The 24,789-nt window shown below is 43.0% G+C and overlaps 3 protein-coding genes across 4 annotated transcripts in view; 1 reads left to right on the forward strand and 2 right to left on the reverse strand.

Moving 5' to 3' along the window:
* Nucleotides 1-9,012, reverse strand: part of jph3a (junctophilin 3a) — a 32,018-nt gene extending 23,006 nt beyond the window's left edge. The window contains exons 1-2 of one of the 2 annotated variants that reach the window (XM_015954029.3): nt 8,701-9,012; nt 7,661-8,559 (exon numbers count right to left, since the gene is read on the reverse strand). In XM_015954029.3, coding sequence (XP_015809515.3) covers nt 7,661-8,042 — 382 coding nt within the window. In that variant the 5' untranslated portion in view covers nt 8,043-8,559; nt 8,701-9,012. Of the gene's footprint in view, nt 1-7,660; nt 8,565-8,700 lie in introns of both variants that reach the window. The other variant, XM_015954028.3, reaches the window with a different exon arrangement.
* A 908-nt stretch (nt 9,013-9,920) lies between these two features.
* Nucleotides 9,921-14,019, forward strand: LOC107382053 (lymphoid enhancer-binding factor 1). The gene is made up of 5 exons (XM_015954030.3): nt 9,921-10,672; nt 11,796-12,155; nt 12,258-12,411; nt 12,500-12,607; nt 12,948-14,019. The coding sequence occupies exons 2-5, from the start codon at nt 11,800-11,802 to the stop codon at nt 13,131-13,133; spliced, it is 804 nt and encodes a 267-aa protein (XP_015809516.3). The 5' UTR covers nt 9,921-10,672; nt 11,796-11,799; the 3' UTR covers nt 13,134-14,019.
* An 805-nt stretch (nt 14,020-14,824) lies between these two features.
* Nucleotides 14,825-24,404, reverse strand: psmd13 (proteasome 26S subunit, non-ATPase 13). The gene is made up of 13 exons (XM_015954032.3): nt 24,181-24,404; nt 23,810-23,888; nt 17,330-17,364; nt 17,193-17,248; nt 17,076-17,119; nt 16,898-16,984; nt 16,198-16,369; nt 16,044-16,123; nt 15,835-15,960; nt 15,625-15,687; nt 15,422-15,502; nt 15,222-15,338; nt 14,825-15,102 (listed from the first exon to the last, which is right to left on the reverse strand). The coding sequence occupies exons 1-13, from the start codon at nt 24,279-24,281 to the stop codon at nt 15,007-15,009; spliced, it is 1,137 nt and encodes a 378-aa protein (XP_015809518.1). The 5' UTR covers nt 24,282-24,404; the 3' UTR covers nt 14,825-15,006.
* Between the last annotated feature and the right edge of the window lie 385 nt (nt 24,405-24,789).

The following is a 24,789-nucleotide window of genomic DNA, read 5'->3' on the forward strand; positions in this document are numbered from 1 at the left end:
CCACTTGTTGCCCCCTGTTGATCCAGGAACCTCGACCATATTGTACAGGTGAGGGTCATAAAATTAGAACATCATGAAAAAGTTTATTTATTTCAGTAATTGAATTCTAAATGTGAAAATATTAGATTCATTCATTTCACACAGACTGATATATTTCAAATGTTTGTTTGTTTATTTTGATGATTATAACTGACAACTAATGAAAATCCAAAATCCAGTATGTCAGAATATTAGAATATCAATTAAGACTAAAGCAAAAAAGGAATTTTAGAAATGTTGTCCAACTGAAAACTATGAACATGTACATAATTCAGTATTTAGTTGGAGCTCCTTTGGCCTGGATTACTGAGCAATGCAGCGTGGCATGGAGTCCAACAGTCTGTGGCACTGCTCAGGTGTTATGAGAGCCCATGTTGCTCTGATAGTGGCCTTCAGCTCCTCTGAATTGTTGGGTCTGGTTTATTGCATCTCCCTCTTGATAATACCACATAGCTTTTCTATGAGATTAAGGTCAGGTGAGTCTGCTGTCCAATCAAGAACAGAGATACCATGGTCCTTAAACCAGGTACTGGTAGCTTTGGCACAGTGTGCAGGTGCCAAGTCCTGTTGGAAAATAAAATCTGTATCTCCATAAAGTTGGTCAGCAGCAGGAAGCATGAAGTGCTCTAAAACCTCCTGGTAGATGGTTCCTTTGACTTTGAAGAACACAATGGACCAACACCAACAGATGACATGGCACCCAAACCATTACTGACTGTGGAAACTTTACACTGGACCTCAAGCAACATGGATTCTGTGCTCCTCCTCCAGACTCTGGGACCTTGATTTCCAAAGAAAATGCAGAATTTACTTTCATCAGAGAACATAACTCAGGACCACTCAGCAGCAGTCCAGTTCTGTTTGTCTTTAGCCTAGGCGAGACACTTCTGATGCTGTCTCTTGTTCAAGAGTAGATTGGTAGATTGACACAAGCAATGCGACAGCAGAAACCATGTCTTGCATACGTCTGTGTGTGGTGGTTCTTGAAGCACTGATGCAAGCTGAATGGGTTTTGTTTCACAATCTTCTCCAGGGTGTGGTCATCTCTATTGCTTCTACACTTTTTACACCACATCTTGTCCTCCCCTTCATCTCTCTATTAATGTGCTTGGACATAGAGCTCTGTGAACAGCCAGCCTCTTTAAGCCTGTGGCACACGAGAGCAATCTGCCGAGCAAACGGTCATTCGAGGCAGTTTGCTCAACAGATACCTCGCTGTGTGTGCCTGATTTTCACTGAGTTTTCCGCCTCACGAGATGCTGAGGTGAATATCTGACCAGTTAGATATTTTCCGCCTCATGGGGGGGGGGGGGGGGGGGGGTGCACACTACTGAGCTGCTGGTGGAAAACTCAGAGAAAATCAGGCGCACACGGCGAGATATCTGCTGAGCAAACGGTCATTCGAGGCCGTTTGCTCAGCAGATTGCTCTCGTGTGCGGCAGGCTTTAGTAATGACCTTTTGTGATTTGCCCTCCTTGTGAAAGATGTCAATGGTCATCTTTTGGACAACTGTCAAGTCAGCAGGCTTCTTCATGATTGTTTAGCCTACAGAACTAGACTGAGAGAACATTTAAAGGCTTTTGCAGGAGTTTTGAGTTAATCAGCTGATTGGAGTGTAGCACCAGGTGTCTTCAATATTAAAACTTTTCAAAATGTTCTAATTTTATGAGATATTGAATTTGGGATTTTCATTAGTTGTCAATTATAATAATCAAAATTAATGAAATAAACATTTGAAATATATCAGTCTGTGTGGAATAAATGGATCGTACGTACAAGTTTCACTTTTTAAATGGGATTCTTGAAATAAATGTACTTTGTCATGATATTCAGAATTTATGACCAGCACCTGTATATGCAGGTGTTCATTTTAGTAATAGATATAGTTGGAATTTGATCATACAGTGGGTAAAGAAAAGAATCACCATTTCTGAAAGACTTGGAAACACAAACAAAATATATTTTACCTGCTTTACTTATTGAATGCAGCCTATAACACATATAGAAAAACATCAGGCTAGAAGTTAAAGTTCAAGAATAATTAAAAAAAACTGAACAAATAAACAAGTAATATACTTTAAGTTTAATAAAAGGACACCCCCTACCCCGGCTCTCCTAAACACTACTAGTAAACTAGAGTAAACACCGTTTCCTTAGCTGGCCATGGTTACTGGCTTCCACCTGTGATCAGCTGTAATAACTGTGATTAATGGAACATAACAACAGCGGTTCCTGTAGCATTCTCTTACTTGGTGGTGCAACTGACAGCAAACAACTGACTATGGGTGGCAAGCCACTTTCAAAAAATGTCAGGGACAGAGTTGTGGACAGAAAGAAGGCAGGAAATGGATACTAAAAAGTCTCAAAGGCTTTATCAATCCCAAGGAGAACTGTACAGTTCAGAGTAATGAAGTTACAAGTGTATGGTACTACTAAGACCAATCTTGGATTCAGTCATCCCTCCAAACTGGATGGAAGAGCAAGGAGGAAACTGGTCAGAGAGGCTACTGGGTGGCTGATGGCCACTCTGAAAGAGTTCCAGGCCTTTATGGCAAAGAGAGGTCATTCTGTAGCCTAGAAATCTAGATGGACAGTAGCAGCTCTGCATGTCGGTCTAGCCACGTTCCATTGGAAGCTCTGTAGCCCTGACCAGTCTGGTGGCATGGCAATCACAGCTCTCTATCGGTTTGGTGGGCGGGGAAGATATGACAGAGTGGAAAAACAAAGATGGCAACAGCTCGTTTGATACAGCTTTGATCAACCTTGGATTGTTCAGACTTGGGCTCTTTTGTTTTAGTCAAGAGCAGATAGAGGTACTTAAGCCCTTTATTTAGAAAAAAAATGTATTTGCGACTTTTTCAACAGTGTGTGGGGATAACCCGTTCACTGACATCTGTAGCAGTGAGTATGTCACGCTGTCCGTTGTCCAATAGAATGCAGAGATTCCACCCCTTGACTGAACTCCCTATGGGCTGTGGCTATCCACATATATAGGATGGCTTGCCAGGCTAGTCACGTGTACTAGTCTATGCCAATGACAGCAATTTCACAAGTGCTCCATAGATGTGGATTGTTCAGGAGGTTTGCATAGAAAAAGTCACTTCTCAAGAAAGGCCTCATTAAAGCTCGTTTGAGCTTTACCAGAATGCACCTAGAAGATTCTGAAGCCAAATGAAAAAAGGTCTTATGGTCAGATGAGACCAAAATGTAACTATTTGTTCTCAACACCAATGTGTACAGTTGGTGTAAATCCAACACAGCTCACCATTCACAACACCCCTTACCTACAGTAAAGCACGGAGGTGACAGCATCGTGTTGTGGGGGTGCATCTCTGTCTCAGGGATGGGGCTCTCAATAGGGTAGAAAGAATATTGGATGGGGTAAAATACCATGACTTTCGCAATGAAACCCTGCTACCCTCTTCCACAATGTGAAGATGGACAGAAGGTTCACCTCTCACCATGACAACAATCTGAAGCACACAGCAAAATTGACCAGACAGTGGCTGAAGGAAAACAAATAAATGTCCCCATGTGTGCCAGTCAGAGCCCAGGCCTATCCCTGTGAAAGCCTGGAGATTTGAAGACTTCAGTCCACCAACACCTACCATCCAATTTGACCCAACTTAAATGGTCCTGTAAAGGAGAGAAGGAGAATGTTGCTCAACCTAGAATTGCAAAGTTGATAGAGAAGTTTCCCAAACAGACTTGAGGCTGTTAAATAAAGTAAAAGGCTGTTCAACAAAAGACTGAAGTTGGTGGCTGACTCTTCATTAATCTCAGCAGCATATCGTGTTTTTTTTATTTAGAAAAATTCTGACCGTAACTTTGCTATAATTTATTATTTTTGAATTGGATATTATGGGTTGAATCAGATAAGTAAAGCTGTTAAAATATATTTTGTTTTGCGTTTCCATTTAAGACTGTAAAGGAAACAAAATTGAACTCTTTCAAAGTGAGTGATTGCTTTCTATCGCCATTGTTTGTGGATGATTATAGGCAGGAGCTTCAGAAACATGTTACCACGCATTACAGATTCGTTATTCGGTGGTGGTTAGCCCATCTTTGCTCAGGTTCATAGTGTAACTGTTTATAATACTGTAACATTTGTTTTTAGGATTTAATAGTTTCATTTACCATTTCAATAAGTCTTCTGTGGTCTCTAGTATGAATGAATGCTTTGTTTTTGATGGAAAAACTCTCTTAGGTTCCTGGTTCAGAGGGTAGTAATTGTCAGGGGAGTCAGGGGGACAGAAGTTTTGCTAACGAACTTCATGATATGTGAACATCTTACCTCTGATTTGCCATCAGCAATGCCACTCTTCCACTTTCTCTGTTCGCTTTTTTTTAGATAAAATAAGATGTGACAGTGAGGTTTTATCTCCACAAATAACACAAGCCTGAACGTGTTCTTCCATATGTTGTCACAGTGCTATTGTTAATGCTTAGCTTCAACGTGCTCTGCCCTCTCTTGACTGATAAATCATTGCAGCTTTCTGCAGTCAAAAGCCAAGGTGGGCGGGGCCATGGATACTAAGTTTTGCTGATGTGAGGAATACTGGCCTTTTCTGACTCAGTCGATTTTGCGTCGCTTTCCTCTCTGTGGCTAACGCAGGCGATATAGGTTAAAGAACATTTTCACATTCAGCATGCATGTGACTGTATTGTATTGCAAAAATCAACAGGTGTTGCACAGTTTCTCCAGATTTAGTTTTGCTTTTTTGATCATTTCTAAAAATAAGGGCTTGACTTGTAAGTCAGGCTCGTTTCCGGTGAGGGTTGCACTCCAACAAGGCTGCCCTTTGTCACTAATTCTCTTCATAACTTTTATGGGCAGGATTGAAGCACAGCTGAGGTGTTGAGGGGATCTGCTTTTTGCAGATGATGTGGTCCTATTGGCTTCATCAGACAGTTGCAGCCGAGTGTGAAGCGGCTGGGATGAGAATCAGCTCCTCTAAATCTGAGACCATGGTTTTGAGTCGGAAAAGGGAAGAATGCCTTCTCCGGGTGAGGGTTAAGATCCTGCCTCAAGTGGAGGAGTTTAGGTAGCTTGGGGTCTTGTTCACTAGTGATGGAAAGATGGAGCGTGAGATCAACAGACGGATTTGTGCTGTGTCTGCAGTGATGGGGGCGTTGTACCAGTCCCTTGCCCTGCCTCCAACATTCCTCCATCTAAAAGGCTAGGTTATCCAGAGTTATCTCTGTAGTTATGCTGCTATAGGCTTATGGGCTCGACACACGGGAGGCGACAAACGACCGCGATCGGCGAAATTTGTCGCTGTCTCTTTTATTACCTGACACACGGGAGGCGACCTGCGGCAGCGGCAAAGCCGTCTACGCGTTCTGTTCCATGGCGAAATTAAAACTTCCTTTGTTTTGTTTGGCTGTGTCAGGTTGGAGGGAATTGAGGTTATTTAAGCGGTTCAGAGTTAATAAAGCGGTAGATATGATGTTTCACAAGGTGCTGCTAGAGTTATGTGAAATCTTACTTCTGATTTTACTATATAAAACATAATAATAATCAACTTCTCCTCCATGTTTGCTCGGAGATGTACGGAGCATCCTGTCCGCTCATTGGTCAGTGAATGAAACCTCCGTTGATTGGTCCTCGTCCGAGCGACAGCGATGAAAAGTTGAAAATGTTTCAACTTTCTGGGATCGCGTCGCTGGGTCGCCTGTGCACGACATGTGCACGAGCGCAAAATTTCACATGCACGTTTTTCGTGTTTCGCTTGATAGGAGGGAGACCCGCGATTATCGCTTTGTCGCGCATGCCTCATTGAAAATGAATGGAGGAGAGGCGATGTCGCCTCCCGTGTGTCGAGCCCATAAGACTGCTGGAGGACATACTGACCACTTTCCACACTTGACTACTTTCTTCTACAATTTGCTCTTTAACTGCATTATTTCCTGCTGTTTCAGCTGTTAACTTTATTTTTTCTCTAAGTGTTTTTCTCTCCAGAAGAAGCTACAATGATGTTCTGCTGAGCTGTGGTGGCCTCATGGCGGGGGCCATTGGCTTGAACACTGTTGCTAACCATTTAAACATTCTCCCTCTCCTGATAATAACATTTTACTTTCCTTGACATTGAATGTGCTACTACTATTTTACCTGTTTATTCATAGATTCACTAGGATAAATACAATAAAGTTTATCTCTTACTAAACAGAATGTTTACTAAGAAAACCCAATGTAACCATAGAAACATTACTTTGCATATATGTTGTGTGTGTGTGTGTGTGTGTGTGTGTGTGTGTGTGTGTTTGTGTGTCTGCTCTGTCTTCCCGATCCCCAGTGAGTCATGGTGGATGGCTGCTTATACTGAGCCAGGATTCTCTGGAGGTTTCTTCCTGTTAAAAGGGAGTTTTCCTCTCCACTGTCGCCACATGCTTGCTTAGTATGAGGATTGCTGTAAAGACTCTGACACCAGTTAGTGACTTGATGCAATTTGCTGGGTTCCTTATATAGAAAACCTTTTACTGATTGGCTTAATGAACTGACCTGTATTGGAATGTTTACTGTGTGAAGTGCCTTGAGACGACTCTTGTCGTGATTTGGTGCTTTATAAATAAACTTGAATTGAATCTGTCGTGATGAAGAGAATTCTGGGCCATAAAGCAATGCTCTCGATTTATTGGTCGATCTACGTTCCTACCCTCACCTATGGTCACGAGCTTTGTGTAGTGATCGTAAGAATGGGATCGCGGATAAAAACGGCCAAAATAAGTTTTCTTGCGAGGTTGGCTGGGCTCCTCCTTGGTGAGAGGCTTGGTCATTTAGGAAGAGCTCGAGGTAGATCTGCTGCTCCTCCACACCAAAAGGAGCCAGTTGAGGTGGCTCGGGCAACTGATTAGGATGCTTGCTGGAAGCCCCCCCTGGTGAGGTCTCCCAGGCACGTCCAGCTGGGACGAGATCTAAAGGAAGACCCAGGACACGTTGGAGGGATCATGTGTCTCATCTAGCCAGGGAACACCTTGGGCTTCGCCTGGAGAAGCTGGCCCAGGTAGCTGGGCAGAGGGAAGTCTGGGCCTCCCTGCTTAGGCTACTGCAACCTGACTCATGATAAGTGGAAAAAATGAATGGATGAATAAAAATGAGTGGATGTTTTAATCAATAGTTAAATATTATATTCCACAGTTCTTACCTTAATAATGTTTTAACATTACCATTAACTGTATTGTAATCCTTGTTGCCCCAAAGGAATGAAAAATAAAAAATAAAAAATGCAAAAGACAAAATTTTTCATGGCTTCTTTTTTTTGTGGGTTTTAAAGGGTCAAGGGTTATTCATTCTGCAGGTTTTGTTCTAATTTAACTGTGTAAAACTGCAGTCCGCAGAACTAAACCAAACATTTTTGTTCAAGCACTCTGGGGGCTCTTGGCTTTCTGGGCCCCTGTTGCTGGGTCTGGTATGCCTTCTCGGTCATCTAACTGTGCATGTGACTGTGACCTACATGTTATTTATGTAGCCTGCTTTGGAGATGTGTTACAGTAAGTTCCAGCAGCTACGTAAGCAAGTCGATCCACTTCCCACCTGAGAGTCAGTTTGTGAAAACTACAGATGTTTCTGGTGTTTGGGTGTGAACGCCCAGCTGTGAAGGGTTCCGATGAGTGTCCTTACCTCCATCAGAATAGGTTTCAGCGCCGTACCCGTCCTGCAGCCCGTTGCTCCATGTCCCCTCATACCGGGCCCCGCTGGCTGTGCTCTCCAGCTGCCCGTAGTGGCCCTTGAAGCCCTGTGTCCACTCCCCTCTGTACTCCCAGCGGCCCTTGCTCTCAATCCCGATGCCGTGCCGCTTACCCTGTGCCCAGGTGCCCTGGTAGCTGTTCCCGCTGGGCCACGTGTACACACCCAGAACCTCGAAGCCGTGGCTCCAGGCCCCGGCGTACTCACCCTGACCCTGGGGCCCAGTGCAGACCCCTCGTCCGTGGGCTTTCCCCTGCTCCCACCCCCCGCAGTACGACCCCCCATCATCAAAGTCAAACCTGCCTCCAGTGGACATGCATGAAACAGGTTTAGGCAAATCCTTAGAATGTCAGAAAAAGGAAATCAGGCGTGCTTCACTTAGGAGGAAGGAGTAGGCCTCAGCCGGACCAGGTAGCATGGAGGTGCAGGGCCTCGCCTCTCCTACTCCTCTAAGTTCAGGATGTAAAAAAAATAACTGCTCTTTCTTTAAAAAATCAGAGAGCTGAAACCTGAAGAATATTACCTCGCAACAGAGGAACAACCCAAGCTTCTGCAAAAGGCTTGAAGTGATGAACGCAGCCTCCGTGCATGCTGCTTCCCATTGGCACATAGGCTCAGAGAGCTTCTCCTCCTCCTCCTCCTCCCCAACTTCCTCCTCCACCTTCCTGCTCCTAGGCTGAGTTGCGGGACACTCCAGACAAGCGAGGCCTAGGCTTTTCCAGACAGTCCTACAGGCCCACAGAGCGGCAGCAGCGAATGAGCTCGCCTCAGTCACACGTTAGAGCATCCTCACATCCCTGCCGCACTGAGCTGGATACAGGACAGGGGTGCTGCTGTGCTGGTACGCCATTAAAAATGAAACAAACAGGAGGAGAGAAGTTGGAGATATTTCTCTACTGCATGGTCTGGAAATGAGCAATCCAGGCTCAGAGACTCTCATCCATCCTCACACAAACACAGCTTAGCACACGTACCTCAGCAGAAATAACGGAGTGTGAATCCCTCTTCCTCCCTTTTCCTCCTTCCTGCTCGGCTGTGATCTAAAGATGCGCAGCTGAGGATGAGGATGCAGAAGCAGGAATTATTCCTCTCCTTTCCCTTCCGTCCTCTCCATCCCAAAGATCACCTGAATCAGAATTGTTGCTGTAAAATCCCACCAAGTCATCTGCCTTCTCTCGCTTTTCCGCCTTTCAATCTCTCCCTCTCTAAAATCTGCTCATTACAGGACTGTTCCACCCCAGCCAATACCCCTCCCCCACAGACACACACACACCAAGCATACAAACACACACACACACACACACACACACACACACACACACACACACACACACACACACACACACACACACACACACACACACACACACACACACACACACTCCTTGTAGCTCTTAAAGAGATAGAGGCAGAGGGATGTTGCAAATAGCTGCATGCACAGAGCTCGCTGCTCTTTCCCTTTGGGGATACAGGCTGCTTCTCCTAATTATCCAGCCTCATTTCAGTCTCTGCTGCTCACACTCCTCCTCCTCCTCTTCCTCCTCATCCAGGACTGAAATCTGGTCACTCAGCAATCTTTTTCCCTGATAACTAGAGCTTTGTGCACTCATTGATCTTCTCAGCTAATGGTTGTTACTATTTTTTCTGGCTGTCACTTGACTCAACAAATAATTGTTCAGCTTAATCCTAACACTCATCTTCACTTGGAAAGGTTCTCCAATCCTGTTTCTGGGTGGTTTGATCTTATTGATGGAAAATATAAAACTAAAACAAAGCAAAAAGATATGGTTGCTCATATGTTTGCCATGTTTTTTTCTTTATATGTGCAAAATTATGGAGCCCAGTGTCAGCTAAATAGCTAAGTGCCTACAGGTGCAGGTAATTAAAACCTCTATCTTAAAAAACCCTCCCACCCTCTGTGATCCACTGTGGAGACCATGGACAGCTCCTTCAGAGGCAAACTGATGTCTAATTTATACTTCTCCATCAGCTCCACGAGGGAAAGATGCACGCACTGACAGACGCTTCGCCTTCAGACCTCTCCATCTCCTGGGGAGTATTGCAAAGCAGTTCTCCGCCAGGACAACAGAGGGCGTAGCGCTGTTCTGGGGTATCCTGTCATGTTTCCGGTCAAGGACCGTGCATTTAATATTATATTTATATAGTGTTGATGATTTGCACTATATATTTATTAAAATGATCAATAAAATGTAATAATTCCATATAAATAGGAAATATCATCTTCTGATTGATCTTTGAATACTTAATGAGAAGATTCTGGTGTTCTTTACTTATTCAGGGACCATAAACACACTTCATATAAATTCAGACAGAGTCAGGTATATAGTTTATAAAAATGAATTTATTTATTTTCCCTAAACTATTGATTATATATGACAAAATGATGCAATGTAATGGATATGAAGTGATGTAATGTGATGTGTGGAATGCTGGAATGGAAGCCGGATGTTTTAGGAAAACCTTTCTTAAGATCTGAGAGAATTTGTAGAGTCTGGGTTGTAAAATAATTTGGCTGTTTGATAAACTACAGATTTGTTTATAAAAATCATCCGACGCAATCTGTCTGAGGTCGGGAGGGACATGGACCCCGAGGGACTAGGAACCCGTAGATTAGCTCCAATACGACCCATCTAGTCTTGAGATATCTCCAGGTCACAACAGGAAGCTGGGGACCCATGGTCCGGAAGTAGGTGGGCGTGACTTAGGCTCCCTTTGGAGCGCCGTCTGTCACCTATGACAGACTGTCAAAAGCTATGGAATCTTGCGTTACCATAGTTACAGCTCAGGTGCATCGTTTAAAATGCTTTAATATTAAGGCTAAAACCTTTCAGACTTCAGTATAAGTTCCATCTCGAGAGAGTAGGACCTTTTCTCTGCGGTGTCTGTGTTTGCTGACTTTAGTCTTCCAGAGAGCAGCTCCAGCAGGTAATAAAACTACCCACAAACCACCCAGCCCAACATCTGACATGTTCAGACTTTTAGATTTATCTGAAGTGTTTCCTGTGCTTTACTGGGAGACTTTAACATCCCTCAAGGTAAACTGGTTTTATCATTTATATAAAATACACCTGCTGGAAAAAACAAAATAAACAAAAACCCCTTAAGCAGGTCAGATTACAGAGAAACATTCAAGACAAAACTAATTTGAATCTTAAATATGAGTTATAAACGTACATTTCTATGACTAGACCTACATGCTATCTGTCGTGTACAGTAGTGGTGTCTGGAGAAGGGAATGATCTTTATTTATGCACCAGTTTCTCAGAAATATGAATAAATGCCACTTTTTCATCAGAGAATAAGTTATAACTTTAATAACATTAAGTGAACAAACTATTTTGACTTGTTTACATTTAAAAATGGATCTAGTGTAGAACGAGTTCCTGATTAAAAGAGCAAAGGCTGCTGAATAAACCACATAGAGTAGAAAAAAGTGATTTCTCCAGCTGTGCTTTTATAATCTAGATCTACACGCAGTGGCTTCTAGTCGCTGTAGTGATGCTGACTCTCAGCTTGCAGTTTCGTTCACATCCGACCTAAAACTGAGCAGAAGGATGTGAACAGAAATCCTTTTTGTTTCGGTCTCCGTTTGATCCTAAATGTGTGTTTCTGAACTAGCCGGATAAGAAAACGAAGCATAGCCTGATGCAAACAACACAACTGAAAGTTTCTCTTCACAGATCTGAAACCTGCTGAGACAAAAGCATAAAGTATCTCCAGCGAGACTGGATCGGTTTAAAACATGAAGAATAAACTAAATTCACAACTGAAATCCAAACGTTTCACTTAGTGAGGTAAAAACACAACAATGATCTTCAGACACAGGTGTTCAAACAGAGTGTTGGAGATGAAATGGTTCACATGTAACAGCAGTTGCCTCAGTCGCTGTGATAAACATGGATCTGACTGTAGAAACTGATCAGAGATCAGTTTGTTACCAGTAACAGTGGATGTGATGTTTCCTGTTTGATGTCTCTGATGCCATGATGCCTGACGTCTTGTGACGGGTTTTGAAGCTTCTTCTTCTTCTTCTCATCCTATGTCACAGAAAGATGGGGAAGTACATGCAGCTCCTGAGCTTTGACAGGTACAGGTACTTTGGGGGAGAGACGGAGTTCTTCCCCATTCTGGATGAGATCTTTCAGGAACACCTGCCCATTCCTTTTCTTCCTCCACCTTCTCCTCTTGGACGTCCTCCCTCACCTTTCCTCCATTCTTTTTCTCCTCCTCCATCTCCTTTTTTAGCCCCTCCACTTTCTCCTACTGCTTTTCTTTACCTCCCACCCTCCCCACCTGTTGTTTCTTCTCTGCCTTCACCTCACACTCCCACTGTCCCTTCTCTGCCACCATCCCTTCTTCCTGGCACTCCACCTGCTGCTCCCGCTTCTGCTCCAGTCTCCAACCCAAAGTAAGTTTTGGATTGACCGTTTCAGAATAAAATATCTATAAAGTTTACCACATTTCCAGGATGTGGATGCTGACAGGTTTGTGTTGTGTTTTTTCTCTGCAGCAAGAGAAAGCGTGAGCACCAGCAGAAGGACCATCCCTATGTGAAGAAGCCACCAAATGCCTTCATGATCTTCCTGCAGGACCAGAGGCCAAAGGTGGTGGCTGAGCTGCATCTGACAGACAGCACTGCTGTCAACGCCGTCATGGGCCAGAGGGTAAGTGTGTTTGCTACAGAATGATGATGGTTTTGCTTCCTTGGATTATTGTTCACCAACAGCTTGTCTCACTGTCTTCTGTTCACAGTGGAGGGAAATGTCTCCTGAGCAGAGGAACGTCTACTTCGACCAGGCTCACAAGGAACAGAGGCTCCACGAGCAGCAGCAACCAGGCTGGGTCCCCAACTACAACCGCGTACGTACACTCTGCTCAGACACCATGACGCAGCATCGAAACGCGCTCTCCGCTTTGCGGTCAGGAGATCACTTTGATCTGCTCAAAAGTAATTGATGAGGTGAAAAAGCAGTGTTTCTGGAGAGTTTAGAGGAGATGCAGGAAGATGAGAGACAGACAGGACAGGAAAATAGTTTAATTAAAACAAGAAAACAAAACAAAGTGTAGGTAGATTTAGCTCCACTATGTGTTTTTACCTGTATAAAACAAGTTATTCACATGTCATATTTATTCATTTGATACAATTCTGTCATGATCCTGCCATGCACTGCCCTCCATGCACCATTGTTCATCTCATCAGCCTTCATGCTTCACACCTGGTCCTCTCATCAAGCCCCAGCCAAACCCAGTTTCCACAGCAACCCCAGCCTGCATCTCATCAGCTTCATCCACTTCATCTGCTCCTGACTCCTCAGCTCATCACACACACCTGCTTCCCCTGCTACTTAAGAACCAGCCATCCAACCATTCAGTGCCAGATTATTGAACGCTCACGCCAGTAAATCTTCCAGCCTTTTTTCATCCTGCCTGATCATAGCCTCCTGACCTTGTCTCCATGCCTGACCCTTTCCAAGAACTCTGCCTGCCTCCACGACCCTCGCTTGTTCACAGACTCTGTCTCCAGCCTCGCCCTTTTCGGGTAACGCCACGTCTTAGCTCCTGGTTAATAAAGACTTTGAAAGTTCCTTACTTTGTCTTGGTGTCCTCAAGGCTCTTCAAGTTCCGTTCGTTCACCTTCAAAACTCAGTCACACACCCAGGGCCATTTCAAGGCATTTTGTGGGCCAAGGCAAAACTGACCCAACATGGTTTGTGTGGCGTTGCCATAGTGTGACGTCATAGGCACAGAACCCCTGTCCTTTTTTGGAAATGTAAATATGATCACCCTATATTAAACAAACTGTCCACCCGGGCTTTTGTGCTGCACTGAGACGCTTTGCTGCCAATGACTTTGAACGTCAGTTTAGAGTCAGTCTCTTTCAGACTGACCAATGAAGTTAGGGCCTCAAGTTAAGACCCTCTCATTGGTCAGTCCACACAAGGTGGGTCAAAGTTTACCCTGAGCGGGTTACGTGAAGTCAGGCATTCAAGTATTGAGTATATTTACTGCATATTACAGTAAAATATTCTGTATGTGACCATATTATGGTGATCCTTGGGTCGTGATGATGGGGCCCTTGAATATTGTTGCCCAGGGTACAACAAAGTGTTAATCTGGCCCTGAGCGCACACCAAGTGTTTTTCACCGCCCAGTTCCATACAGATCTCCTGTTGGCTGAGTGGTTGCTAGGATATTTCCAAGTTTTGAGAGAGAGCAGAAAAAATCCGTGAGAGTGGGGAACAGACTTGTGGGAGCAGTTTTGATCCGTGCAAAAAAAAAAAAAAAGTTTTCACGTAAGACAAAACCAGTATAAGGTTAAAATCTGAGCGCAGAAACAAAGATGTGAAGGAGAACAGAGTGTATTTGAAAGAGCAGACATTTTGAGAGCAATAATATAAAATCTTATTCTCAAATTAAAAAGTTGGTCTCTTGATATGAAATTCTGCTCTCAAATTGGAAATTCAAGTGCTCAATTTGTGGCGTTTTAATTCTTCCATACCAGAACCAGTTTGAAAGCAATAGCTTAAAATAGGGTAATTGTGGCAGCCCCTCCTTCTGCGCACCGCCACAGTAACCAAACATCCTCTTCTCCCCATGTTCATGCTCAATCTATAAAATATTCACAGATACCTCAGAATATATATATATATATATATTCACTTTATAAACAAACCATGACAAGTCGTCTCAAGGCCCATTCCAGATTGAGTCATTATACCAGCTCGTTGAAACTTTCCCATACAGGGAAACCGCAGATTTCATCCAGTCACTGACCCATAAAAATCATCCCATAGTGACATTTACAAATCATGTCAAGAGTGATCAGTACTTACAAAAATGAAAATGTATGTTTTAGTGTCTTTATTTGGAAACAAGTGCCACAAAAACTCTTGTGTTACTTTGAAACTTTGGTTCCAGTCAGTAAACCAAAACTAAATAGGAATCCTCGTTCACCATCAGCTCTGAACTACCGCTCTCTGTGATAAACCCGAGGATCATCAGAATGTTGCTAGTTCTGATGGAAGAGTTAACATGAAAGAACAAGTTAAAACGAACGCATGACGTTGACAACAAACGTCCTTTTTGAAGAGATTTTATTTGATATTATACAGAATCCAGTCCAATGTGTGAGGATATTGTTATTACAACTGATCAATTGTAAAAGAAAACGATGTCGTGGACAGATGATAAACAGAAAAAAACATCCAGTAAAAAAAAAAAAAAGTTAAGGAGAAATGTGAGTGGTTGGTGAGGATGAGTTAGGTCAGGATGTCGTGGGCCTGGTGCTCTACCAGCACAGTCATGTTTTTAACGTCACCGCACCATGAGTCCAGACGCTCCTTCATGCCTTTAATCTGAAACGAGCGGCAGCAGAAACAGTTAAACCAGCACCACAGCCTTAACAACCCTAATTATTGTTGTACAGCAAAAAACCAAACAGATGATGTTAATGAACTAAATGACGAGAACCAACCTGATGCAGGTCGAGCACTCTGGGCTGCACCCAGGTCATCTGCACCTTCTGATCCACCTCATCGATGTTCCCTTTGATCAGACCCACGGACAGCGCCTTCATCACCAGCAGCTCCACCTGCAGGAAACAAACATTTAGACCAATCAGATAGAAGTTCTAATCAACATCTCCGTGGTGATCGGTCAGTTTTAGTGACAAACCTCATTAACAGGGATTTTGGCGCTTTGGGCGATCTCAGTGAAGGTAAGCTGTCTGTGATTGGCAGGACGAGTGAAGGTCATCTGGAAAAAAGCCCCCACCATTTTAATAAAACAAGCCAAACTTCCTGTGTGATCTGACCCTCTGGCTCAGATCTCCATCTTTTCCCGACTGGAGGTTTAACTGAAACGAAGCGCCAACTCACCTCCATCACACAGAGCAGCTGGATTTTCTGCATCAGTTTGGCTTCATGTGCTGCCAGGTCGGGCTGTAATAAACAACAAGAATGATTCAAACTGAGTCGGGTTAGAGTTTCTTCTCAGTTTTAAGAGATTATGATGAACATTTCTCCAGAATTTTTCTGGATCTCTTTCAAAGACTTTTTTTGACCTCTGAAGGTTTTTGCACTGCTCACCTGCTGACCCCAGGCAGACTTGAAGCCCTGGAACTTCTCCACATTTCCTGCATTGAATGCGTATAATGTATCTATAAGCCACTGTTTGTCTGTGTTCCTCAAGGACTCCAGCACAGGATGCATCAGCTGCAGAGACAAACAGCAGATGTGCTCCTTACTACAACAAATCTGATCGATTTTAATGGATAAAAAATAAAACTAAACCCCACCAGCTCTCCAAAGTTATAAACTCCTTCTCCTAAGAGGCCAGCCAATCCGAGTGTGAAGGCCCTCTCCTGCTTCTCCGTTTCTGTGGAGTTCAAAACAACAGTTCATGTTATCTGATGTGATCAATAAACAGCATTTCATCATGCTGTCTCTCACCTGGAAGGTCTTTGATGTCCACACACCCCAGGTAGCGCAGAGCATCCTTGTAGTAGGAGGCGTGGTTCCCGACGATGCGGTAGTATTTACTTGAGAGGTCATAAAATCGACCATGGATTGAAGTCACTCCTGGCAAGTTATTCAACATCTCCTCCACCTCTTCAATGATTTTCTACAGATGAGGAAACGAAAACGTTTATCCTTCGATGCCAAACAGAATCCAAATCCACCAGCTTCATCTTTTAATCTCAGTTTGTTCTTGATTTCCTCCTCTTACATACAAACTTGTGATGGTCATGTTAGCAAATCAGGAGAGAAGCAGGTTAAACCTGGGCTAGCTCCAGTTTGGCTCCTTGGATGTAAAATATAAAGAAATTGAATGAGGACGTTTCTGCATCAGTGGCTTCACCTACAATCTAAGTTTAGGCCCTCAGCCATTGTGAAATCTGAATGCTGCCGATTAAAATCTCAGGTGTGTGCGAGTCTTTCTGCGCTGCATTAATGAATCTATCACCTACAGGTTATTTCAGGAAGACGGGGGATCACGAATGGTTGTCATGGCGGTGTTTAACTGCACTCAGGTTTTTCTCACTCCCCCCCCCAACACACCCCACATGTGAACAAGCAGCTTGAAATGTGCCACAGTGAGTTTAATGTGAAAAAATTGCGAGCTGATTTCTGTGTCAGCAAGAAGCTTCACCTTCGTGGCAGGAAGATCGTTGATTTCCAACTTCAGTCTGCCGATGGATGTCTTGCAGAGAATGACGGCTTCCTCGCTGCTTTTTACCTGCATCACAGGCGTATGGTCCGCATGATCAAAAACCGGTTAGATCACATTTCAATTTAAGGAAACGACACATTCAAACTGATGAACTGACCTTTTCTTTGGTTTTCTCAAGAAAAGGGATGGCATCTTTTGGATCTAAAAGGCAAACACTTTATTTAACGCTTATAAAAGAAAAACGTTGTGAGAAAATGTTCCCTTTTGTCCTCACCTGACATCTGGCGGGCAACGTACAGAATAATCTCAACCAGCGACAACGGATTGATTCTGTTTGGGGTGAAAACTATAAATATGAACAGAGAAATACCAGAGCAGAGGAACACAGCAACGCTGAGTCACTCAACTCACCGGTGTTCAAAGTCACTGATGAAGTTTTCATAAAGCTGCAAGAAGAAATCAGAAATGTTAGAATAATTTCCCGCTGTTTTATTAACACAATTCATGAGTGAATAGTGGACAAGGTGAAAAATAGACAGAATTTCTATTGGTTCAAACTATCTAGTTTTTTCTTATGAAGTTTCCTAAACTGATTATTACGCATTGTTTAATTCATCATCCAGACAATCCCACCGTTTTACCCCTCAAACTGTCAATGTAGTTGGTAGGAAGACATGTTTCAGATCCAGTTTCCTCTGTGATCTCCAGAATTTGCTCTTTATACAAAAACCTGCTCTAAATTATTTATTTACCACTAACAATTTATCTTTGGATTAGTGCAAAACTAACAACATTCTAAAAGTAACTACAGTGTTTCCCTTAAATAGGCGTAGCCGTGGCGGAAATCCTAGCGCCACGCCTACAAGATCCCGTTTTATAGAATTGTTTATTTTATTTTTTTTGCGCTGTTTCCCGAAGAAGCAGCGGGAAATACTCTGTTGTTGCTTGTCATCACAGCCGGCAGGCAGCAAGGAGGAGGAGGCAGGGCAGGGTGGTTGCAGCTAGGGATGAGCTGGTGTCGGTGCAGGATCGGCTCGGGGTCCTTTGACTGCCGATGTCACATGACTGCAAATCTACTTGGCTTTCACACACACGTTTTGGAAAGACATCAGCAGTTTTGTTAATAAATTCTTGTTTGTTAACACCTAAACGTTTTCTTTATAATTGTAATTTGTTAATAAAACACCATATTATCTTCGTTTTGTAAAGAATGTAAAACTGCATAAAACAAACATCGGACTGACAAAAAAATAGAACAGTTCTTATATGTGAAGCCACATCTGTTTGTATTAATGTGGAGTCCATCTGTATATTTCCTTAGTTGTTACCTAAATACATTCTTTGACTCAAAATATTGCTTGGTGTCTTTCAATAAAGTTCTTACATTTTATTTTGCCCCATTTCATCAACATCAAGAGCTTTAGAGGGTCACCGTTTATCATTTGCTTATATTTACGTTTTTTTAGAAATTCAAACATATTTTCTCCAAAAAGTGTTGATTTTTAAACTACAGGACTACAACCGCTAAGACTACGACCACAAATTTGTTCTGACCAATCAAAATCATAACGTGATAACGTAACTTCCGTAAGCTTCATGTTCAGCCAATCAACTACTTTGACATCATCGGCAGTCGAAGGACGCCGAGCCAATCCTGCAGCCGAGCAGATCCTGTACCGACACTGGATACTCGTTCCAGACGAGCATCCGGTACGGATAAAGCATTTTTGATGAATACGAGCATGAAACGAGTAAAACTCGTAAATATCTGTAATCGTGCTGAAGAAAAATCCACATTGGGTAACTGACTGCCTTCACGCTCTGTGATTGGCCCGTCACATAGAGCGCCCGCCCCTCTCTACACACAAAACTCTGCAGCCGGAAGCTCAGTTCGGCCCATGCATCCACGCACACACACAGACAGTAACGGATCTCTCTGTGCTTGCATCACTGTTGCTCACGTTTCTTCAGTACTGCCTAGGCTTTCTTCAGCTCGCCTCTTTTTCGGTTGAATATTTAAAGTTACTTTTTCCGTAACGTACGTGGTGCATTTGACAAGACAGAGTTGAAAATGGCTCGTGCATGGGTCAGTCACTGCCACCGCTCCGGTCGGGTTTTTTAAAATTATTTTAACACTCGCTCGCATGCACGCACACACACACACTTAATCAACATTGTTTTGTTTAATTGTGTGTGGGGAAAATGCCAACGGTAGGAAAAAATCAGTTTAATCAAATTAAAATAAAATGGTTCTAGTATTTCATATTTCCTACTGCATGAGTTCAGATGTATTAATCCATGCACTTAAATATTAATGTTCTGATTTTATTGAAAAACTTGTTCTGTAATAGTTTCTTTACTATTGTGATAAAAATATTTAATCTCAATTCTGAGGCTGCTCTGTAAATAGTTTTAAAATAAACAATACACATATCAACTTCTGATCAATCCATATCAATTTCAGATTTAATATATTGATGTAAACCACGCCCAATAATTTCCAAATAATAAATAAGAGGTGCATTCATCCGTGTATCTCCTTTGATCCGCATTAGTGATATTTTCAGCACCAGAACAATGAAGCAAAGAAACAGATTCCTGAGTTTGTTAGTAATTTTATTTATTAGGTGCATCTGACCTGTTCTATTTTTCTCTGAAATGAGATCAAATCAGTGCTTCTATGGGTTGTCTCCTCTCTGCACTAGAAAAATGTACTTTATTATAATGTTCACTGTAATGCATCTTGATGTTCTTAACAAATAAATTAAATAAAAGATATTGGTCAATAATGGCAAATATGTAAATTTGTGTTTCAGTCATTTTTATACTGGCTTAAAAATACTTCATTAAGTCTACTAAGCAGGGGTGTAGAAGGTTTTTAATAGAGTCAGCCCAGTAATGATCTTGGACCAAAATAAAAGGGGCAGAAAGTCAAATAAAGGAGGGCAAAAGGAGATGTTTTTCCAGACGCCAAGAACAATTAAATGCCAAATCCCCCCTGCAAAGTGTGTCACTAGAGTTTAAAACAAAAATTATTCTTGTGCAGATATTGGTGTATTCACCTTTAATACTAGTTATTAAAATGCAGCAGTTGCTGGATTAGTGCAGTTCAAAGTGGAGTGCATCAAATAAAACAATATGAACATAAAGGTGAAACGTGTCATAATTCCCTGCTACCATCTCCTATGATCGCCAGACTCTTTAGTCCTTCCGTTCGTTCATGATCGCCCAAGATGCACCGAGGACGTATCTCCCTGTTAGTTTATCTGAGTGGCGCACTGGCCCGGAGCTAAACGACGATTCCAACCAGGACGCCTCCAGGGATGTTTAGCTGGTCCCAGGAAAACGTCGGAGGAAAAGAGGTAAACGAGCAGGAATCCAGGTGAGAATAAGACTTCTCTTAAAGCGTGGTTTATCTAGTAAACATCGGCATGATCTTCTAGCTTCTTGTCCTCTGTTTGGCGACTTGAGCGCCACTTCCGCATTCCAGCCAGGCCGCGTTGCGGCGCGGTTTCTCCGTCCAAGTTTTTTAAGGTCTGTTTATCCTCACTCTTCAGTGGTTTCTCCCCTCCATAAGTGGTTTTTATAAACACCGTGGATCTAACCTGCTAATTTACATCCACTAACTCCAGCTGTTTCTGTAGTTTCTGATTTCTCCACCTCACTCAGCATGGCTCTATTAAATACCCGCTCTGTTAACAATAAGTCCTTCCTGCTCAATGATTTAATTCTCTCTAAAAACTTGGATTTTCTGTTTCTGACTGAAGTTTGGCAGCAAACATCTGATTATTCTGGTCTGATTGAACTCTGCCCAAGTGGTTATTCTTTTCTTAGCCAGCCTCGGGGTTCTGGTCGTGGTGGAGGCCTTGCTGTTGTTTTCAGAGACCATCATCCATGTAGCTCTACAAGCTCTGGTCACTTTGTTTCCTTTGAACTGCAGCTGATTAAAGTCGGGCGTAAGGACCCGTTCTACTGTGCTGTGGTCTATCGTCCACCTGGTCCAAATAGTTCTTTCCTTCAGGAGTTTAGTGACTTTCTATCCTCCACTGTGAAGCTGTCCAGACTGGTGATTGTTGGTGATTTTAACATCCACGTTGATGATCCCTCTGATCACTTTGCCATGAATTTCTCCAGCCTTATGGACTCCTTCAGCTTTACCCAGCATGTTTCTGGCCCCACACACACCAGGGGGCACACTCTAGACCTTGATTTTACCCTGAGTCTAAATGCTGACAGTGTTTGTCCTGAGGACGTTTATATTTCAGATCACCATTGCATTTTCTTTAACTCGCCAGTTTCTGCGTCCCCACCTCCTGCTCGCCGTATGGTTAGTTCTCGTTTTCTTAATGAGAGCACAGCTAGCAATTCTTCTGCTGCTTTTGATCCACCCTGTTCTTCCGATAATGACCCAGATTCCTTAACTTCTCAGTTTAACGAGCACTGCCTCTCCATTCTGAACAACATCTGTCCTGTCAGAACCAGATCAGTTCCTGCAGTGAACCCTACTCCCTGGTTTAATGACAGCCTTCGCAGCCTGAAGCGCCAATGCAGAAAAATTGAGCGTTTGTGGAAGAAAACCCATCTCCACGTCCATCTGCTGCACCTAAAGGATCTTCTGACATCCTTTAACTCTGCAGTCAGAGACGCCAGGGTTTCCTATTTTTCTAACCTGGTGTCCCAGAGCAAAGGGAACCCCAAGGTGCTGTTTAACACCATCAGCAGCATCGTCTCTCCTGCCTCTCCTACAGCCTCCATCCACTCTGTTGCAGACTGTGAGAACTTTCTGTCTTTCTTTGTGGACAAAGTCAATAAGGTTAGTTCTAGCATCTCTCCTTCAGCCTTATCGCTGCCTCTCCCGACTCCAACCAGGCCCATCATCCTAGATAGCTTTGCTCCTGTTTCTTTGCCTGAGTTAACCAAACTAGTTAACTCTATGAAGACCTCTGCATTCCCCCTCGACATCTTACCCTCATCTTTGTTTAAAAATGCTTTTCAGTCCATCGGTCCCAGCGTGCTCTCTATAATTAATGCTTCTCTGGTTTCTGGTCAGGTCCCTGCTTTCTTTAAGAATGCTGTAATCCACTCGCTTCTTAAAAATCCGAGTCTCGACCCTTCTCTCCATAGCAGCTTCAGACCCATCTCTAAACTTCCGTTCGTCTCCAAGATCTTGGAAAAGGTTGTGGCTAAACAACTCACAGCTGCTCTTGATGAACATAACATCTATGATTGCTTACAGTCAGGTTTTCGTAGAGCTCATTCTACCGAAACAGCTCTTCTTAGGGTCTCTAATGACCTTCTGACTCACAGTGTTTCAGGGGACTGTTCTGTTCTGGTCCTGCTGGACCTGACTGCAGCCTTTGACACTGTTGACCATCACCTGATACTGGAGAGGCTGAGAGACTGGGTAGGCCTATCAGGAACTGCTCTGGAGTGGTTCTCCTCTTATCTTTCTGAGCGCTCCTTTTCTGTGGCCGTCTCCAAGTTTAGGTCCTCCACCACCTCTCTTACCCATGGTGTCCCACAAGGTTCTGTGCTGGGGCCTCTGCTCTTCCTCCTCTATCTGCTTCCTCTTCAGCACACCCTGAGCTCCTTCAAAGGAGTCTCCTACCATCTTTATGCAGATGGCATCCAACTGTACATTCTCCTTTAAGCCCCATGAGATGTCTAAGCTGCAGCTGTTACACACTTGCTTAGACTATCAAAACCTGGATGGCTGGGAGCTTTCTTCAGCTGAATGAAGATAAGACTGAGATCCTCATCTGTGCCCCAGACAAGCTGGTTCCCAAACTCAGACTCTCTTGGTCAGCTTGCTTCTCACACCAAACCTTCCATCAGGAATCTTGGTGTGACCTTTGACCCAGCTCTCACCCTGGATTCTCATGTCAGTTCTCTTGTTCGCTCTTCCTTCTTCCATCTCAGGAACATTGCTAAGCTGAGTCCCATTCTGTCCTGCTCTGAACTTGAGACAGTTATCCACACCTTCATCTCCTCACGCTTAGACTACTGTAACTCTCTTTTCACGTGTCTGAGCAGAACCTCCCTGAACCGTCTGCAGGTGGTTCAGAACGCCTGTGCTCGGCTTCTGACCAAGTCCTCCAAACACACCCACATCACCCTGCTTCTCCTCCAGCTTCATTGGCTGCCAGTCAACTTCAGGGTTCATTTCAAGATCCTGGTTCTGGTCTATAGGGCCTTACATGGACAAGCACCATCTTACATTGGTGATCTTCTTAGTCCCTACACCCCCAGCAGATCCCTGAGGTCCAGTGATCAAAGCCTACTGGTTGTGCAGCACACCAGGCTAAAGACCAAAGGTGACAGATCATTTGCTGCTGTGGCCCCCAGACTCTGGAACTCTCTCCCCCTGAGCCTGAGATCAGTGGACTCAGTGGAGTCCTTTAAAAAGCAGCTGAAGACTCACTTGTTCAAAGAGGCTTTTGTATGACCTTCTTCACCACGCTCTCCTTATTCTGCTCTCCCCACCTATTCCACCTTCCTCAGGATCCACTATATCCCTCTTTCCCATTCACTCTCTCTTTTAACATTTTTTTTAATCACAATTGTCAATTTTTTGCTCATTTAAATATATTTGTAACCATTTTCTAAATTGTTTTTTATATTTTTACATTTTTTGTTTTTGTGAAGCGCCTCGTGATTTTTATCTTGAGAGGCATTATAGAAATGATATTTTCTTCTTCTTCAACTAATCATCTCTTTTCCTTTTAACAAAAATCAGTTAATTTAGTTTTATTCCAGTAAATGATTTGTTTTCATTAAATCACTTTATAGTCATACCTTTCCCCCATTCGTTTACTTCTCCCCTCTCAGTAGATGTAAACAAAAAAGTTTCTATATTTTAGAGATTTCCAGTGCAGGTAACATGACAAATACCTGGATGAGGCCATCTCCTGTTTTGAAGCAAGGATCTTTAACAAAGTCTGTCAGCTTGAGGGTCAGCTGATGCCACAATCTGTAAGCAATAACAGCAGTGTCACAAACCTTCCGATTACTTCAATATGACTCGTTTAATCTGCAAAGGATGGACAGTTAGCATACACAGCGCGTCTTCCACAAACAGACATATTAGCTTAACTCAGAGCTGAAAGAAACATAAGATTGTACCTGACTATTGTTGATATCTAACCCACAGATTAACCTAATAAGCATAAATACCAGCTAACATTAGCTTTGTGCATGACTCAGCGTCCGTTTAAAATGAATGAGACAGCTAATGGAAGCTAAACGCTATCGGACTTTCTTGCCTTTTGTTGTATAAATCTTCCAGAGCGTGCCACTTAGCTGCCGTCTCTGGCGTGGAGCTGTTGCTCTGCTGCTGTTTGAGGTACCCGTTAACATCTTTCATGATAGCAACACAGTGGAGAGTAATCTTTTGAACTGAGGTCCGATAACTGTTGTTCAATTTCTAGCTAACGTGTGACTTCCTTTACGCGTTGAAGTTCTGCGCAACTGCAAAGCCGCAGGGGATGATGGGATATGAGGGAGGAGTTAATTAATTATTTTTTCTTTAAGCGGGACGTCTTTAGAAGTTTCATTTTATTGGCTGCAAAAATTTACATTTTTAATAAAATGTTTTGAATAAAGTAATGACAGTTGTTAAAATTCCTAGGTGGCTAAAGTTATGTTATATACGTTTTAATATTGAAAATTTTAAAAGTTTTTTCTTTAGTAAACTTCAACACTGCTGACAACAATTTATTATTCGCAAATAATGTCATGTATGTCAACTTTCCCGAAACAAATGGTAAAAGAAAATATTTGTTCATTATCTACGTAGCTTACAGGCTTAAATTCTTCAAACACACAAATGCCTTCTGACCATGAAAATTAAGAAAAAAAGAAAAGGTAAGAAC

Source organism: Nothobranchius furzeri, chromosome 9, assembly GCF_043380555.1.
Source record: "Nothobranchius furzeri strain GRZ-AD chromosome 9, NfurGRZ-RIMD1, whole genome shotgun sequence".
Lineage (NCBI taxonomy): Eukaryota > Metazoa > Chordata > Actinopteri > Cyprinodontiformes > Nothobranchiidae > Nothobranchius > Nothobranchius furzeri.

What these genes read in the sequence shown, in the direction of transcription:
- psmd13 (XM_015954032.3), bottom strand. Translation starts at nt 24,281, where the DNA reads ATGAAAGATGTTAACGGGTACCTCAAACAGCAGCAGAGCAACAGCTCC. An exon ending in AGCTGCTCTGTGTGATGGAG is followed by an intron (nt 15,503 to 15,624) that starts GTGAGTTGGCGC and finishes GCTTTTTTCCAG; the next exon opens with ATGACCTTCACTCGTCCTGC. An exon ending in CCAAAATCCCTGTTAATGAG is followed by an intron (nt 15,339 to 15,421) that starts GTTTGTCACTAA and finishes TGTTTCCTGCAG; the next exon opens with GTGGAGCTGCTGGTGATGAA.
- LOC107382053 (XM_015954030.3), top strand. Translation starts at nt 11,800, where the DNA reads ATGGGGAAGTACATGCAGCTCCTGAGCTTTGACAGGTACAGGTACTTT. An exon ending in GCTCCAGTCTCCAACCCAAA is followed by an intron (nt 12,156 to 12,257) that starts GTAAGTTTTGGA and finishes TTTTCTCTGCAG; the next exon opens with CAAGAGAAAGCGTGAGCACC. An exon ending in ACGCCGTCATGGGCCAGAGG is followed by an intron (nt 12,412 to 12,499) that starts GTAAGTGTGTTT and finishes TTCTGTTCACAG; the next exon opens with TGGAGGGAAATGTCTCCTGA.